General features: G+C 43.6%; 1 protein-coding gene across 2 annotated transcripts in view; it reads left to right on the forward strand.

The window, feature by feature from the left end:
- Window positions 1-16813, forward strand: part of LOC146823273 (biliverdin reductase A-like) — a 245864-nt gene that overhangs the window by 130036 nt on the left and 99015 nt on the right. Inside the window, exon 2 of one of the 2 annotated variants that reach the window (XM_085607623.1) lies at window positions 13996-14124. In XM_085607623.1, coding sequence (XP_085463749.1) covers window positions 14006-14124 — 119 coding nt within the window. In that variant the 5' untranslated portion in view covers window positions 13996-14005. Of the gene's footprint in view, window positions 1-13993; window positions 14125-16813 lie in introns of those variants that run through there. The other variant, XM_085607624.1, reaches the window with a different exon arrangement.

Consider the following 16813-nt stretch of genomic DNA (forward strand, 5'->3'; position numbering starts at 1 on the left):
TAGATCTTCCAGACTCGAGTTTGGTTACCAAATCTAGCCCTTAGGCTACAACTATGTTTTAAGCTTAGACATCTGACAGCATTGACTTTCCTCAAATTACACAGATCTTACACACTCAGCCCTCTAACAGCAGGCTACTCTCAGGTCACGTCATCAAATACGCACAATTGAAGCATCTGAAAGCAGATTTATCCAACAGCTTTACACAGGTCTTGCAGGGTCAGCCATATAACACTGAAATGCTCCAGGCTTGGACCTCAGGCACCTAATTTTTCCCTCAACTTACTTAAATTCTACCACCTAAGGTCTCAGACAAAAGTACAAGAAGCTACACAATCTCACAGGCTCAGACCTTGTAAAGCAAAGATATATATGAAGGTAAATATGTCTACGGCACACCAATGTCAGTGCTGGAGCACAGATAGGGAATCGGTACTTTTTGTTACCCATATCTAACAGAAGTTGCATCCATCAGAAACTTTGTTCCTCGGGTTACAGAGATACACGTGACTGGAAAGCTCTCATTTAAGCACTAATGTGGGAAAATAGCCAGCTCAGTGGACATAAATGTTCTCACTTATCTGCAACCTCTGAAGACTGTATTATGACAAACTATTGTGAATGTCAAACACTTAAAATCAACTAAAGCTTTTCAGAGTGCAACTGATCCACTTCTAAAACCTGCGGACAATACCTACAAGAAAGGAAACCTTGTTGGCCAAATGTTTCAAGTAGCCTGTAGGATATCTCCTTGCAACGTATATCATAAATACATATCTCCTCAAAACTTTTGGAATTTGAGGAATATTTTGTAATCCTTCTGAACGAACGGCACAGGCATAGTGCAAGCACCTATAGAGCAGGGTTCACTTGCCACCCCAGACAGTGGTAACAGTGCAAGCTTCCTCCAGACTCAGAGAGGCATCACTAGTTCCCTCAGATACATAATAGATGAAACACAGTAAGGATCAAGTTTGCAAGCTCCTGCCACATGCACAAATCACCAATGTGAGCTGCAGCGCTACAACCATTCCTCACACACGGAAGATGCAGTAGGAGTTCAAGCATCCGCCACACACAACAGACCGCATCAAATGCAATCCTCTCTTTACCCATTGAGGAGATACATCGCAAGCCGTAGCACTGCAAGCTACCTTCACAGGCAGCGCAGATTCTCCATATGGGCACACACCAAGCAAGCTTCTTTCATGCAAAGTGACAAAGGGGCATATTCTCAAGAAATGGCGTTAAAATTATCGCGCGTTAACGGCTGAAAACTGCCGCTAAAACGCCGATAATGGGCTTGATAATATGCTCTTGAGAATTCCCATAGAAGCCCAAGTTCTGGTGTCAACATGGGCTTCTATTGGAATTCTCTGTGGCATAATATCAAGCCCATTATCGCCGCTTTAGCTGCAGTTTTCTGCCGCCAAAGCGGCGATAATTTTAACGCCGTGCTTGATAATATGCCCCAAAGTCTGGGCAAATGGAGCAGATCACCTATGCACCACACCTGCAAGTGGAAAAAAGGCTGACTTGTTTCTTTCTTTGAAGGAGAAGATGATCTCTGACATAAATTTAGTTCAAGAACGTCTTGTGATGGAGGACCTTATATGCCACTCCGTAAATGCATAATTGTGCTGAAACATGAAGTATGTTAGGAATAGTATACAAAAACAAATATGAATGTGCACCATACAGCCCTCCATGTTTCACATGTGTTTAGATATATTGAGAAATTTGTTAAAGTGTGATGCACTGCAGAACGGCAACCCAAGTCGTTGGACTGTGTTGCAAAGGGAAAATTCTCCCCTAGCACTGGTGCACCTTAGGCTGCTATGCGCCAACTCACACATCCTTGCACCATAGATGAATGATGTGTGCATTCTGTCAAGTATTTAGTTTGTCTTGGAAAGCACCCTTTCAGTACAAAAACTATGCTTTAATACTTTTCCCACTTCGTGAGTGTGCTGTATAATACAGCAAACTTGCAGAATTTGAAATATGGAGAAATTAAAACACTTTTCCTCCATTACACCTGCCAGTAGAAAATGTAAGGTTTTGGCACAAATCACTGTCCACATTTGTTAGTAGATAAGGATGTGCTTCAGAACCCATGGGTGACTGCAAGCAACACCCAAATAACAATAGTGCATAGCGCTACTTTGCATTACTTTAGCGCTAGCATTCCAGTGCCAATCCTGATTTGCATTGAAAGTAAATACTATCACAATAGTTTGTACTGTTTTTACTTTACAAAAGTAATGCAAACCTGGTGTAAAGTGTTGGTAAATCTGGGCCCTAAAGTTCAAAATGCATGTACCGGCAGGCAAAGCAGTACCGTTTAAGTATTCACCATTGTGCAACAACCTCAGCTTAGTAGTGCTTTTAGAAATAGTCAATGTGGTCCCGTCCCATTTCTCATGAGTGAGACTTTGTTTAGCTCTACATAAAACTTTTTTATGGATGGTTCATGGGGCTGAAAATATTGCTCTGCAAAAATTCAGCAATGAACCCCCACATCACCCAGTCTCCCCCTTACTAAAAACATAAATTAAAAGAAATGGTAGTGAAAGACATGTATGTTTCAGCAGCAGTCCAGGCTATTGGGGCTGAACTGTCAGAGTAATCCAGATGGTTCAGGCAAACCGTTTAAAATACCCTGTTAGGAGGCTCCCTGAAAGACTGGGATCCTGGGCCAGAGCCCCCTTTGCCTATGACTCAAAAGATCTCTGTGCCCATCAGAATGCTCACCCGGCTGGTCCTGGATGTTGTTGAACAAGCATTATAGTTACTAAATAAATGTGGAGTTTGCAATAAACGACTTGTCAAGAAACACTATACGTACCTCCATCATATAACCAAACTGACGTGAGTATGATGGTACTCCGGAAATAGAAGTGTGTCTTTTTTGTTAAAGCTTTTTCTTACTGTGTTCTTCTTCACCACTGGTCTTAAAACATTTTGTGCTTTCCCATTGGATTAGCTCATCTTTTATTCAAGCACTAACCCCATTTTAAATGTACTTGATATCCATAGCAACCATAAAACTAGGCACAATTATTAGTGGATATTAAGTAAGCACTGGTTTTGTCTGCAGCATTTGGGTAAAATCCATCAACGCCTATTGAGAGCATGGCTGTCCCTCGCTGTTCTTTAAAGATGGATCGGGCTGTGTAGGCGACCTAGGCTTTAGATGCTGCATAGGTAGGTGGGTAAATCTATGCTCCGCTAGGATTCACTCAGTTATCTGTGACATGCAGACAAGTAATGCTCAACTTTCATCAGGGCATAGCACAGTCAGAGCTGTAGGATAAGTGTGTTTATCCTGTTGGACTTCAGCCCAGTGTGCACTGGGGTCAGCAGACATCTGCCAGGTTTCCTTTAGTTCATAGTAGGGCATAATTAACTCATCATTAACGGATGGACTGAAATAGTCAAACATGTTCTATGAATCATTGGTCTAAATGTGCAATAATAGAAATACAGCATTTTTAGATTTTTGTTCACATATCGATTTGATAAATATTTAATAAAACGAAACACTAAGGCCTGGATTTACAAACATGTCCATGAAAGCAGCACGCGAAGTTGCTGCGTAGCGTTGCGTGAAAGGGAGAGAGCAGGAAAGTGCCATATTTACAGAGAAACAACACTTTCCTGCTCCATCACTAGCGCCGGCGCACAATCAGGCTGCGAGCACCACGCACACACATTTGCATCATAGTGCAAAGGTGTCTGTGTGAGTCGAGCATAGATTTTGTGCTGGAATAGTACCCTTCTAGTACAAAATACTCTGCTTAGACTGACTTTAAACATTTTCCCACTTTGGAGTGTGCTGTACAGTTCAGCATTCATGCAAAGTGGGAAAAGTTAGGAGAAATAAAAGCAGTTCTCCTTTTTAATGAGGACTTTCAAGTGGCGTTAATTTGTGATGCAAAACCATGTGTACCACTGTTAGTAGATAGATTGTGTCAAAAGCAATGAGTGGTTGCACGGGATAGCTCATGTACAACCCATGGAACACCCCCTTGACACAGAGTAATGCGAAGCAGTGCTGTGAGCTGGTTTCCGTTACTTTTTCTTACAAACCATCACAAAAACCAATTTGCATTGGCTTTTAAATCCCAAAATGGATTTTGCATCAGGTTTGTAATAAAAAAGTAACACAAGCCTGATGAAAAACCTTTGGAAATCTGGGCCTAAGAGTAAATCATGCAATAGGCTAAGCCTGGAAGACATAGGGAGTGAGCTGTTTGGTAAGTAAATCAAAAACTGGTTTAAGGAGTAATTTTCAGGGGTTCTGCGCCAAAGGTGACCAATGTGTACTGTACGTTTTGATCATGCCTGTGCATGATTTGGTTTGCAACACATTCTGACTGATAGCTCTGTAACCATACACGTATGCATGTGGAGATATAAAAATGTCCAAATTCACTGAACTGCTAGGCAAAGGTACAATTTACAGGGGCATAGGTAAGTCGGTGAGATTCGGGGGGTGGGGGTGGTGAATCTCGCTGCAGAGAGGAGGGGTGAGACGACCAAGGTTCGAGATTGGCTGCTGCCATGAGGGGCAGAGTCAGTACTGGTTTGCCTTAGGTGGGCCTCTGTCTATAGTGGCACAGTGGGTGAACAAAGATGAGTTGGAAGGCTCAGCTTCCTGAGAGGTGAGCACCAAACAGAATAGGGTCAGAGCGGAGCAACAGAGTGTGACATGGGAGGCACAAAACAACAAAATCTCATACTGGGTCCACCACACAGTAGAAAAATGCTGCGTTTTCATAGTAAGCAGAAGGGCAGCTAAGGAAAGAGGGACTGCTACAATAAGGATGAAGCCAAAGGCAATTAATTCTGACTCCTACACAAGATGGGCTGCTGTGACCACAGAGTACAGGCAGGGGGAAGGTCTGCCGCCACTCGGTCAAGATAAGAAGGCTAATAGGCAATAGGCTTCTTCCGATCCACATGATCTTGTACAAATACTCTAAGAACGAACCCCTTTTGTTGATGACAGTACATGGTAAAGGGTTTAATGTAATCAAGCAAGCCCTAGTGCAGGTGAGTAAGTCAGTGTTTGCTCAACCTGCAAGAAGGCCTCCTACTTTGAAGCTTTGCAAAAGATGGATGGTGATTTGTTAAATGCCTGTGGGAGTCTCTGCTGTGTTATCTGCCCTCCGTCGAATTGGAAAGCAGTCTGCTACAGGTTTTATTTATACTTGGAGATGCAAAGCAAAGAAGAGCATACATCTTCTACAGTAAACCCTTGGGCATTGGCTCTGATCTATGAAATAATGGTGGGGTGGAGGCTGCTGAGAAGCTGGGAGAAGCACATATCTTGCCCACTTTCTTGATGGGAGAATCGGAGCATCGCAGGTGTTCACGGTGTCACTAACACATTGCTGAAGCAAATCGGTAGTGATAGAGTAGAGCCCACCTTCAGCCTCAGCACGTAAAGGGTAGTGTGAAATATATGGTAAAGTATTCATAGACTTCACCTTGATTTTAACAGGTTCAATCATGAAGATACACCCAACAACATTTGCATGTTTAGAACACAAAATAGAAGCAACTTGTTGAAGTTCCTATTCAGAGACTCAGACATTGCATTCATCATTTTGAAGGTCAGATTCAAATAACCTAGCCAAAACATCATTTTCAGTAGCTTGTTGAACGTTTAGGAACACTCTGTCACCAGTACCAAAGATAGTGCAGCTCCATTTACTTAAGAAATGTCTTCCCAACAAGTATGGAGGTGATATATGGTTCAACCAATTGGCATGTGTGTGAGTTATCAGACCCTATGTAACAGAAGCAGTAATAGCATTGAATTTGGGAACTCTTTTATTCAAAATGGTGATTGCATCAGTTGATAAGTCCGAGAGAGCTAATGTAGAGGTATTTGGCACAGATGACCTAGCACCATTGACAAAGAGGAAAGATGTGAGTTCACCATTGAACATACATTTTTCATAATGACCTCTTTGATCAACCAGAATTAGTGTATTTACAGCACAGTCGACATGTCTCGGGCTGCCCTACTAGTCATTATACTGGTTCTGCGTAATATGGGTCAACTTGGGAGACTTGGGTTGTGACGGAATTCCAGATGTTAGGTTGGGGCAATCTCTTTTCCAATAACCCATATGCTGTCCACTAGTTATATTGGGCACCTTGTATCAGTCCAAACAACCCCTTATGGTGATAGGTTAAAGACAACCTTTATTGAAAGCTATCCTAGTGGGAGCTATGGAGAGCAGCCTTCAGGCTAAGTCTTGAAGGAATGTAAAGCAGCTTGTTTTACCAGGCTATAATCTCTTGAGTCACTAAATGAAAGATATCCACACCAGGTATATATATAAAATATATGTATTTATTACTAAACACACCCTCCTAGTCTCTTTATGAGACTAGAGGTCAAAACACATAAGTTACACTTCAATAATCACAGTAAATTAGCACAAATACATGTCCGGCCATAGGGGCGAGCAAAACCATATACTAAAATAGTGGTATAAGAACCACAACTTAACTAGACACAAGTCCTAGAGCCTGTAGAATCGCTGGGACCCCAAGGAACCACCCAAGGTAGTGACACGTGTGAGCTCCCGTTAGCTTCTATGGGGATAGTCGCGGTTAGATTTTTAAAGATTAGGGACACTTAGAAATGAGTCAGGACCAAACCCTTTTGGACTTAGGAAGCTCTAGGGCTAGCACCCATGGGAGCACCGGAGTACTCGTGTTACCTCACCCAGGGAAGCCGCGTGCATAGGTGTCTTTTGGTGTCAGGTCGTCGATTTCAATGGGAGCTGGCAAAGAAGTGCTGCTGCCGTGAAGATGCGAAGTGTCCGAAGAGATCCAAGCCTGGATTGAAGATGAGAAGAACCTGAAAGCAGAGAGGACAGAGTCTGGGTCACTAGCCAGTGACCAGGAAGGCGATGAGCAGATGCCCACCGATGTCGGGTGATTTCAGGTGAAAGAGGTGACGCTTGACTCTTCAGCCACGAGGACCAGGAGGTGTTGAGGACAACCAGGAGCTGGATTCAAGCTGACCCACAAAGGATGTTGAGTGCTGCCGCGTCGGTGCCCGGACAACAAGCCTTGGCAACAGCAACCCACGCAGAAACGAGAAAGATGCTTTGGTGCAAACCAGCAAGATCTGTGGGACTCACCACTTAGTTGAGAGTCAGGGCACATCTGGAGCAAACGGGGAAGCACAAGAAAATACAAAGTTACCCCCTCAGGGACCCACCAGTCAACGGACCAGGGATCGTGAAGGGACCTCGAGACAAAATACAAAATGGTGGCCCACGGGTCACTCGGAATGACCAGGTCGACAATCTTCGATGGATTCAGTGCTCGAGGTAGGGGCTACAAGTTAGCCCAAGCACGACTTCAAGAGGTGTCGAGAAGTCAATGCACTTGCAAAAGTGCACGGTGACCAGGAGTTCCGGTCCCACGCTACCCACGAGGGCTTCAGGTCTCAGCTTTACTGGGGTCTCGGGCCGGCCTCTGAGATGTCTGGAAATCCTCTTCCTGGGCTGCAAATCCTTCGGAGTTCGGTGGGAGCTTTAATAATGCAGACCGGCAAATTGCTTCGTTGTTGCCTGACAAGCAGGGGGGTCACTCCTTGACCCCAAGGGAGATTTCTTCAGTCCTCTGGTCTTGAGCAGAGCATCGAAGGTCCAGGATTCAGCTTCAGAGTTTCGTCCAGGGTAATCTAAACTTCTGGTTACAGAGGTTCCTTACTTATACCTAAGGAAGGGGTTGGACTAGCTCTGGGCACCCACCTATGGGAGGGTTTGGAAAGAGGGGTGGTTACACCCATTTCCTTTGTCCAGTTTCGCGCCAGAGCAGGGGCTGGAAGCCCCTGAACCCGTTTGAGCTGGACTATGCACAGGTACACCAAATGTGCCCCCAGTGCAGGACTTCAAAGCACTCAGAGAGTGCTCCCACCCAGCCCTAATACACATAATCCTGTCTGGGAGGTGGTTACACCTCCCTGTGACAGGAAACCTATTGTCCAGGCCTCCTCTGCCGGAGTTTCTGTCAGCAGTAGGAGGCCAGACTTGTGTCTGTGGCAGCAGCATCCATTTTGTGATGCCAGGGCTCTATTAAGTTTCTACCGGGTATACCAGTGCTGTCATGTCTCTCCCTCTAGAAGGGTGGGATCATACTCCCACACCAGTTACTGGTGTGGGGGGTATGATTCCAAGGTGTTTGACACCAAACACGATATATTTCCGTGCAGCCAGTCCAAAGTTAGCATTTACCGTTTGGTTATAATGCACTTATGAGTATATGGTCAGGCTGTACTACTAACAACCCCGGAGAAGAGATTCTGAAGGCTGCAGAGGGGCTCAGCTCATGCCTGGGCACCCCCTCACATATAACCAGGCACCCTGCCTTCAGGATTGATAAGGCCTGCCATAGGGGTGACTGATAGGTTTGAATGTGCAGTATATGGTGAGATATAGTGAACCTATATCTCAGTAAGTGATGCATGCACCATCTTACCCAGGCTGCAGTAGCAGACCTGTGGTGTCATTTTGGGTGGCTTTCCGGTGGTGGCATAATGCATGCTTCAGCCCCTGGTAGCCTCTGGGGTACCTATGCCCTGGGTACACAGTATACCATATGCTAGGGACTTATAAGGGCACCTCAGATCCAATCTGAACTGTACCTAAAGTACATGGAATAATTTTAGAGAGGAAGCAGCTAGGCTGGGGCCAGGAATAGCAGGTTCCCAGCCAGACTAAAGTCGAAAAACAGTGAAACGCCAGCAAAAAGTGGGGGTAAACATGTGAAGCAGATCCTATTCTACTACAAAACATGACCAACCTGGTGAGACTTGTTCATCTCTTCCCCCTCCCATTGTTTTGAACAGCCCACCCACATTCCTGTCCACCCCATTTTTCTCCCTGATTTGGGTTTCCCCTTCCCTCTCATTCTTATGGTTTGCTGAAATGATCGTGTTTGTTAAGCCATTGTTTTGAATTCTTGGATTCCTTTCTCATTCCCTGCACAGTCACACAATGATTGGCCAATGTAATGTACTGTGCTAAATCCTTAGACTACCAATACAGAGTGCTTGTAACCGGTTCTGCACACAAGGTTGCAATCCCTGCACAAAGGCAGCACCCATAGCTTCCATTCCTAGATTGGCTTTACCCATGTATATTTCAAGCACATCCTTTACCATGTCTAGATAATCCGCAATTGACTCTCGTTTGGTCTGCTTAAAGTTTGAAATCTTTCTCTAGTCTGTCTTTAGTGGGCACACTTCCATTATTGCACTCAACAACCCCTCCTGTGCCGCTAGGATAGAACCTTCATGGTAGTAGCCATTTGTTGTGGCCAGCTACTGTTTCCATTAACTAATCTCTCACCTCACGCTGCACCATCAATCTCAACAATTGATTAAAATCTTTCCAGTTTGTCCTATGCACTTCAAACACCATCAGCAATTCTTTTGGAAAATTTGTGGGGTTTTCACAAATGTTGGGAAACTGTTGTTTTAATGTTAACCTAGTCCGTCATGGACAAACGGACAAAGATGGTTGCTCTGACACTGGGGCAATTTCTCAAAGGGAGAAGGGCAATGGCATCTGAGGAATCCAAATGAGGTTCCTTATCATCTGCTTTGCTAGATGGATGGGGTAGTTTGGTCATTTCTGATTGTTCATGTCTTGGTATCTAGCCATATGCCCTAAATTGCTTCTCAATGAGCTCGGGTAATGGTTCAACTGCGACTTCAGTCCTTTTGGTGCCTAGCAAAGCTTGAGCGACCCAAGATCTAGAACAGAAATGTGTGGTGGTAGAATTAGCCCCATGTCTTGAGTACCAAGTGTCACCCTCTAAAGCTTTGCTGTCAGCCATTTGTCTCACTAAGCTCACTTGCATGTTGTCTCCTTGTGCCCATCTCGCTAGCTGCACAGACTCTGCTGGTCCATTTCCAGGCACTGCCAAAGGCATACCCCAGGTATCCCTTGCCGGCATGGGGACATTCAAACTGTTCTTGTGGAGGGAGGAAGGTAAGTATCTATTGCTACCACACACTGGCCCCCCGTGCTTCTTGTTGATCTCTGGTTATTGCTGGATCAGTGAGCCTTTTTCGCACACATTCATACTCGTAGGGTTTGCACTAGAGTTCTCATGATCAGGGTCTCCTGCCACGTCCACCTACCCACCCATTCTCAACCTGTCCTCTCCTGCCTGGATGGCATCTTCATATTTTCAAACACCCGAATAAATAAGCAAGGCAACAGAGAAATAGGCATGTTTAGATTTCTCCTTATTTAATTTAGTTGCACTAACAACGCCTGACCTGATCGACAGGTCGAATGATTGACTGTGCTCCAACCGGGGTCTCCTGGAGAAATATCTCTCTTAACATTGATGCCAGGAAACATCCTATTAAGTCAGGACCAGCTCATGCCACACCTCAGACCGAGAGTAGGGGGTTTATTGCCAAACAAAGGGGCTACCAATTAAGGTCAGAAAAAGAATGAGGGAATATGAGAGATAGGAATAGTACTGAAGTAATGCAGGATAGAAAGAATGATGTAAAGGTTAAAGGTATAGCCAACGGGCCCGTGACTCACACTGATCCGAATTGAGATATTGATATACATTTGGAATGTAAAGTTAGGAGACAGGAAATGCAATTATACCTCTGAAGACTTTGGAGGCACGTGCCATAACAATTGAAAAACCTTGGCTGTATTGATATGGAGTAGGTGGAAGGGGTGATGGAGAAATACTGGATTTGGGCTAGGACGAAGCAGATAATTGACTGGCATGAAACCTTCACATGAGAAATGCAGATGGAACTGTGGTTTAGATGGGGACCACCATTGGTCCTGGGGTTACTGGGGAAAGTGATGATAAGGAGGAAAATGAGAAGCAGATGCAAATAGTATTTTGGAATATTGTGGGCTTGTCTTCAAAACTATTTGATGTAGACTAAAATGTGTTTTATAAGAGACATGACACACAGTTACTAGGTTATGGCCAGGTTGTTTTCAATGTGGCGTAAGATAGTTGAAAAAGGAGGAACGAAACACCATGTGTGGTTTAACATTTGGACATCAAATGGTTTGGGTAAAGAATAGGAGGAAGCCAAAGTTAATTCTAAGAATGTAATATGTGTGAGGGGTTAGTCCGGGAACATTGTGATATTGGGAAATAATTGCTGTAACACCAGAAGGAAGAAAGAAAATAATTTTTAGAAAACATGTAAGGTTTCTGAATACTATCAATTGAGGAATGTCCCCGACAATGTTCAATCTGTACGTCACACCACTAGCTAGACTAATAAAAGATCATGGTCTGATGCTAGTGTCATATGCGGATGACACCCAGCTTGTGGTGTCACTCACACAAAATGTGGACATAACAGCTGAAAGATTCCGTAACTGCCTCACGGTGCTGATGGCTTGGATGAATTCTAATTTTGTGAAGCTCAACACAGAAAAAACTGAGGTTGTTGAGTTTGGTCAGAAACACTCAGTATGGAGCCAACTTTGGTGGCCCCCCGAAGCTGGCACTTGCCCTGTCCATGTGTCTAAAGTTAGGAACTTAGGTTTCCTGATTGACAAAGACTTAACGTTTGCCCCACAAATCAATCCAGTTAGTTCGGCTTGCTTTTTTATGATGAAGGTTCTACGAAAAATACTTCCTTTCATTCCTTTTTCACTAAGGAAAACGGTAGTAGGAGCCTTGGTTTTATCGAGAGTCGATTACTGTAACGCCCTGTATCTGGGAGCTGGCGCAAGACAGTTCTCAAAACTTCATTCACTACAGAATGCAGCCGCTCAAATATTGCTGGACTTACCTAAACATCACCCGACGTCCAGCGGTATAAAGCAGTTACATTGTCTTCCAGTTCGACGACGAGTGGACTTCAAGGCCCTCTGCTTGGTGCACAAACCTCTATATGGAGGAAGAGCGGCAGTTCTTAGGCTCCTCTTCCCCCAGTAGGTACCAGCTCGCTCTCTTAGGTCTGGAAATATGGGGTTGGTATGTCTCCCAAAGATAAGAAGAGTCAGATGGGGAGGGAAAGGCTTCTCGCTCCAAGCAGCTAAGCTTTGGAACTCCCTCCCTACACAGAACTCTATTTTGGAAAACGTTGAAAATCTGGCTTTTTGCAAAAACTTAGTTCTGCCAATGATGCACTACCTGCACACACCTCAGCGCCAAGACGCCTCGGCAATACCGCGCTTAATAAATAAGTCAGTCAGTCAATATAAAGAACTAATAAAATGCAAAAAAGGGAATAGATAAGGAGAAATCGAAATTGGAATTGATGCAGCATATGGTAAGGACTTGAGGAGATTGTGGCGATTTTTACAATTGGTTCCAACGAGCAAGAAGCGTGGTAGGAGTATATTTTTTGAGCATCTGAGCAATGTTCATGTTTTGCCCTCTTTATAAAAAGAATTGAATGACTGGTGGATGAGACTCTGGTGGCGGGAAATGAAAATGATGCACAATGCCAAGTAACAATAACTTTCACTGGCATATTTGCTGATGAAAATAGGAAGCGAAGCAATGGAAAGACAGCAGGCCCTGGTTATATTTTCCTCATAGTTAACTAAGAACCTACCAGATATATGGGCACCTGGCATACAAAAAATCATCTTCCAATTAAGTTATTGATCTGACTCAAACTGTACCTAGTATATTAAAAAAAACAGAGTATACTGCTCCGGGGTAGAATTTAGGAATGGGTGGAAGATAAAGGCATTATAACTCCATTTCAGTATGGTTTCAAAACCAAAAAATACCACTAAACACTCATTTGGTTTTCAACTGCTCCCACAAGTTATTCCTGGCAGTAGTGTCAAAACTTGCTTTCCAATGTTGATCTTAAAATAGCTTTTGATGCTGTTAATAAAAATGATCTTTAGCATACTTTAGATGGTCCGGGTATTAAGAAGGGATTGTGACATTGTCTGATGCTGTTAAATGAAGGGAATGTTACAACAGTCAAAGTAGGAAATGGAGGGGGAAGGACTAGGTATCACAGCTGTGTGTGTCTAGGTTGTGTACCAGTGGCACTTCAATGTTAATGTCGTATGCCCCTTTTTCTGTACAAGACATCCCAAAGATGGGCAAAAATAATATTCCTATGCTGTTAGTTCCAGATGTTGTGGTTTTAATGGCCAAAACAGGAAAGGCATTTCAGGGACTATTAATCCTGTTTGAAGAATTAATGAAAAAAATGTCTGAGGATTAATGTATCCAAATAGAAAGCGTTGGAAGGTGGGTGGATGGGGCAATCAAATAAAAGTCCTTTTTGAGACTTGGACCAATTGAAAAAGTTCATTCTTATGATTATTTAGGGATGAGGTTCAATGAACAATTGTCTTGGGTTAAGCAAACTATAAAAGTAACCCTGGCAGTGATACAAAATATTGGCGCAATTTGTAGTGGTGGTACGAAAATGGGTAGGGTCTGTGTTGAAGTCCGACGAAAGATTATGTGGCAAAGGGCATAGATGTGGAGGTTTTCCCAAGGTAAGGAGCTTATGAGAACCGAATCTAATTGAATAAAGCAGTACTTGTAGTTAAACCATCTGATTGTACTTCAGTAAATTGTGTTAAATCCAGCAAAATGTAATAGTCTACTAAAGTGGGAAGTATTTAAATATTGTATCTTCCAGAAGATAAAATCCTGATTACAAAATTGCACTTAAATTTACTCACTCTTCTAATAAATGCAGTACAAAGATGAAATAATGGGCCTATAGCTTGACTACTATGTACCTGTGTGGACAGAGCAGGAAAAAAATATTATGCATTTTCTTATTTTTTCCTTTTGTTGCATATTGCTAAGAGTGATACAGCTATCCATTTATTGAAATGACTAATATAATTAACTAGATCGCATACATGTATTGTTTCATTGTTTATGGTTTTTAATCGAAATAAACAAATGCATGACATACGTTTTAGCTATACAGTTCAGAAAGCCAAATATTATTTTCTGCTGCAGGATTAGCAACATGTTTGGCGTTGTGGTTGTTGGGATTGGAATTGCGGGGTCCGTGCGGATGAGAGACCTGCTCAACCCTTTGCCATCCAGTGCATCCGAGAGTCTGCAGCTGCTGGGTTTCGTTTCTAGGTCAGTGTTTTACATTTCTCTTAGTTATGCTACGAAATGTGTTAGTTCTTATCATTTGTATTATTGTATTTTTAATTTGTGTTGAGGCAGGGATCATATATTTGACCTGGTATTACTGGATTAACCCCCCTTTATAGAAGAGTCTGCAACATCTACCATTGTCACAAGAAGCTGCTACTTCTTATTCTGAGTTGATATACCCATAGGTGAACTGAAGGAGAAACTACTGCAGCTTGTTTAAAGATGATTACTATTTTACAGGAAATTCCTTTGTGACATATGATTGTTTTTTTCCTTTTACATGGACTAGTTACAAATAGTTATGATTGAAAGACTTTGACAAACATCTACTTGTGCCCAGGATCCAACTGAGTTGAGACAGTAGGGTATCTTTGTGGCCGGGTTCACATAGCATGTATCCATTTTAGGTCCATAAACTAGGCACCAGTGAATTCGGCGATCGTAACACAATAATATAATTTGCATGTGGTGTTTTCCACCTCCAGATGTTTAATGGGAGGGTCCCTGGAAAATCAACACTGCTCTAAGGGAGTTGTGATTGAATGCTGACTTGTACATATCTGTTAGGGAGTGTGTGGGGGAGGGATGCGCCACCAGTATTGGAATGTTTCTCTGGAACCAGCAGCAGTCTTACCCAAGAGGCTGCAACTCTCTAGCAGCATGGTGTCAGCATGCCACTGTCCTGATTTGGCGTCAGACTCAACATGTGCCTTTATGCTGCAGGAGTCCCCAAGGCTTTGTTCCTGTTTAACGTGGGCCTTCAGCATCAGCATCTACATGGCCTTCAACTGTAGTGAAACGATTCTTATAACAGGTGTCTGCGGACACACACATTTCAGCCTTTGGTCCGCCCAGCACTGTTGTTTTGCCAAGATCCATGACAGGTTATCGGCAGGCATCTGCAGTCACGTATCCTACTTCTTGAGGAGGACTCGGGGTAGCTGAGTGCGCATTGTAATAGTGCTTCAGGGCCAAGACTTTACCATCACCTCCCTTTGCAGCCTATGATTTCCAAGCTGGCCCCCTACATAGAGTTGGACCTACCTGCAGGGCTTGGCAGGTCTTTGGTTTCGTGTAGGGGTGTGCTCTCTGTTGGGCTGCCTCCTTACTGCTACTTGTAGAAAGCTAAGCCGTGCCCTCTGTGGGCAAATAATGTCATACAAATCTCTGAGCACAGAATATTTATTTTCTGTAATTTTACCCAATTTCCTTCTGGTCATTTCCTATTCAGAAGATAAAGGGAATCTAAACCAGTAATACAGAGTGTCACAACTTCTCTGCTACTCTAGCTCTGTCACTCACATTGTTGTTTGGTTGGTGATTCCTTCCTTTGACTTTGTACAAAATTCTGTCTTCCAGAAAATTTATTCTGAGACTTTTCCTGCCAGTAGGTTTTTTCTTAAAGGTACCAGATCACTGTCTGGATAATGACCCTTCTTGCATACTGACAAATTGTCAGGCTGGTTGGTGGGGAAAAACGCAGATCCTATCCTTGCACCATGAAAACTAGAAATCCAGCTAAGGCAAGATCCAGCTCAGGCAAGATCAGCCTTTAACAAGTACATTTGCTTGTGCACATATATGGAGACCGTCGCAACGTAATATTGTCTTCCTTCTCACAGCTGACATTTTGGAAGGGTGCAGCAATAAAACTCCTGCAGTTGAAGTAAGTTTGTGGTCAATCTAGTACAGTGGTCTTCAAATGTGGGGTATATTGCGAGGGAGCTTGGACATTTCTGGGTGGGTGCAATACCCACGGGAAATTACCATCTGTGCAACCCCTGTTGTGCTTCAGGGTGTCAAACAGCAAAGAAGAAATTAGTGTAACAAAAGGAGCTCCCTGACCTCTCTTTAATTGCAGACTGTGAACGTCCCTATCCACTCTACGAGTGCACTGACAGAATGGGTCGAGCACATGCAGAGTGGGTCTGGAGTTCATTTGCAGGCATATGATGTCAGTGAAGGATCTGCGTACCAACTTACTGTTTCTGATGGTTGATGGTTGGCTTCTTAGGTCTTCTGAGAATCACTTGGGAATCAGCGAGAGTCTCTCTGAGGGTGTCTAAGGACTATCTTGAAGTTTTATTTTTTTTAAACTTGTTTATGTTAGAATACAAGAAACATAAAATACAACTGAACAATGCAGCATCATTCGAGATGCACACATATTTAGAACCACATAGTCTATGAGATAACCCGACCAGCCGTCTCCTGGCTGAGTCATTGACCCATATATCGCCATCATCTTCTACACTTTAAAGTAGGCCCAGACTGGACACCAAGGCCCAATTTACGCCTACTTCACCAGTCCCTACCCCTGGAGAAAGTAGGGAGAGGATGCAACCACTCAGTGTGTGCATTTGGTTCCTGCACCCGCTCTCATCTAAGGAGGCTCCATTTCCACCTCAGGGGCCAACCGTTTGAACCCTTCACTCATTTCATCTATTTCCTCCAGTTGCACCACCATCCCCCCGGCCCCATGTTTCCAGTTCTCATTCCTCATTTCCATATGTCTGCACTCTTCCTAGTCTACACTCCTCTGCCACATACCACCCATGCAGATCCGACAGACATTAATGCCTTGGCGGGGATAGTAGGATTAATCTAATGTATCGCTATGTGTCTCCGGGCCAATACCAGCCCGAGCAGCGCAAATCTGTATCTCATC

This window comes from Triturus cristatus, chromosome 5_2, assembly GCF_964204655.1.
Source record: "Triturus cristatus chromosome 5_2, aTriCri1.1, whole genome shotgun sequence".
NCBI classification, from domain to species: Eukaryota; Metazoa; Chordata; class Amphibia; order Caudata; family Salamandridae; genus Triturus; species Triturus cristatus.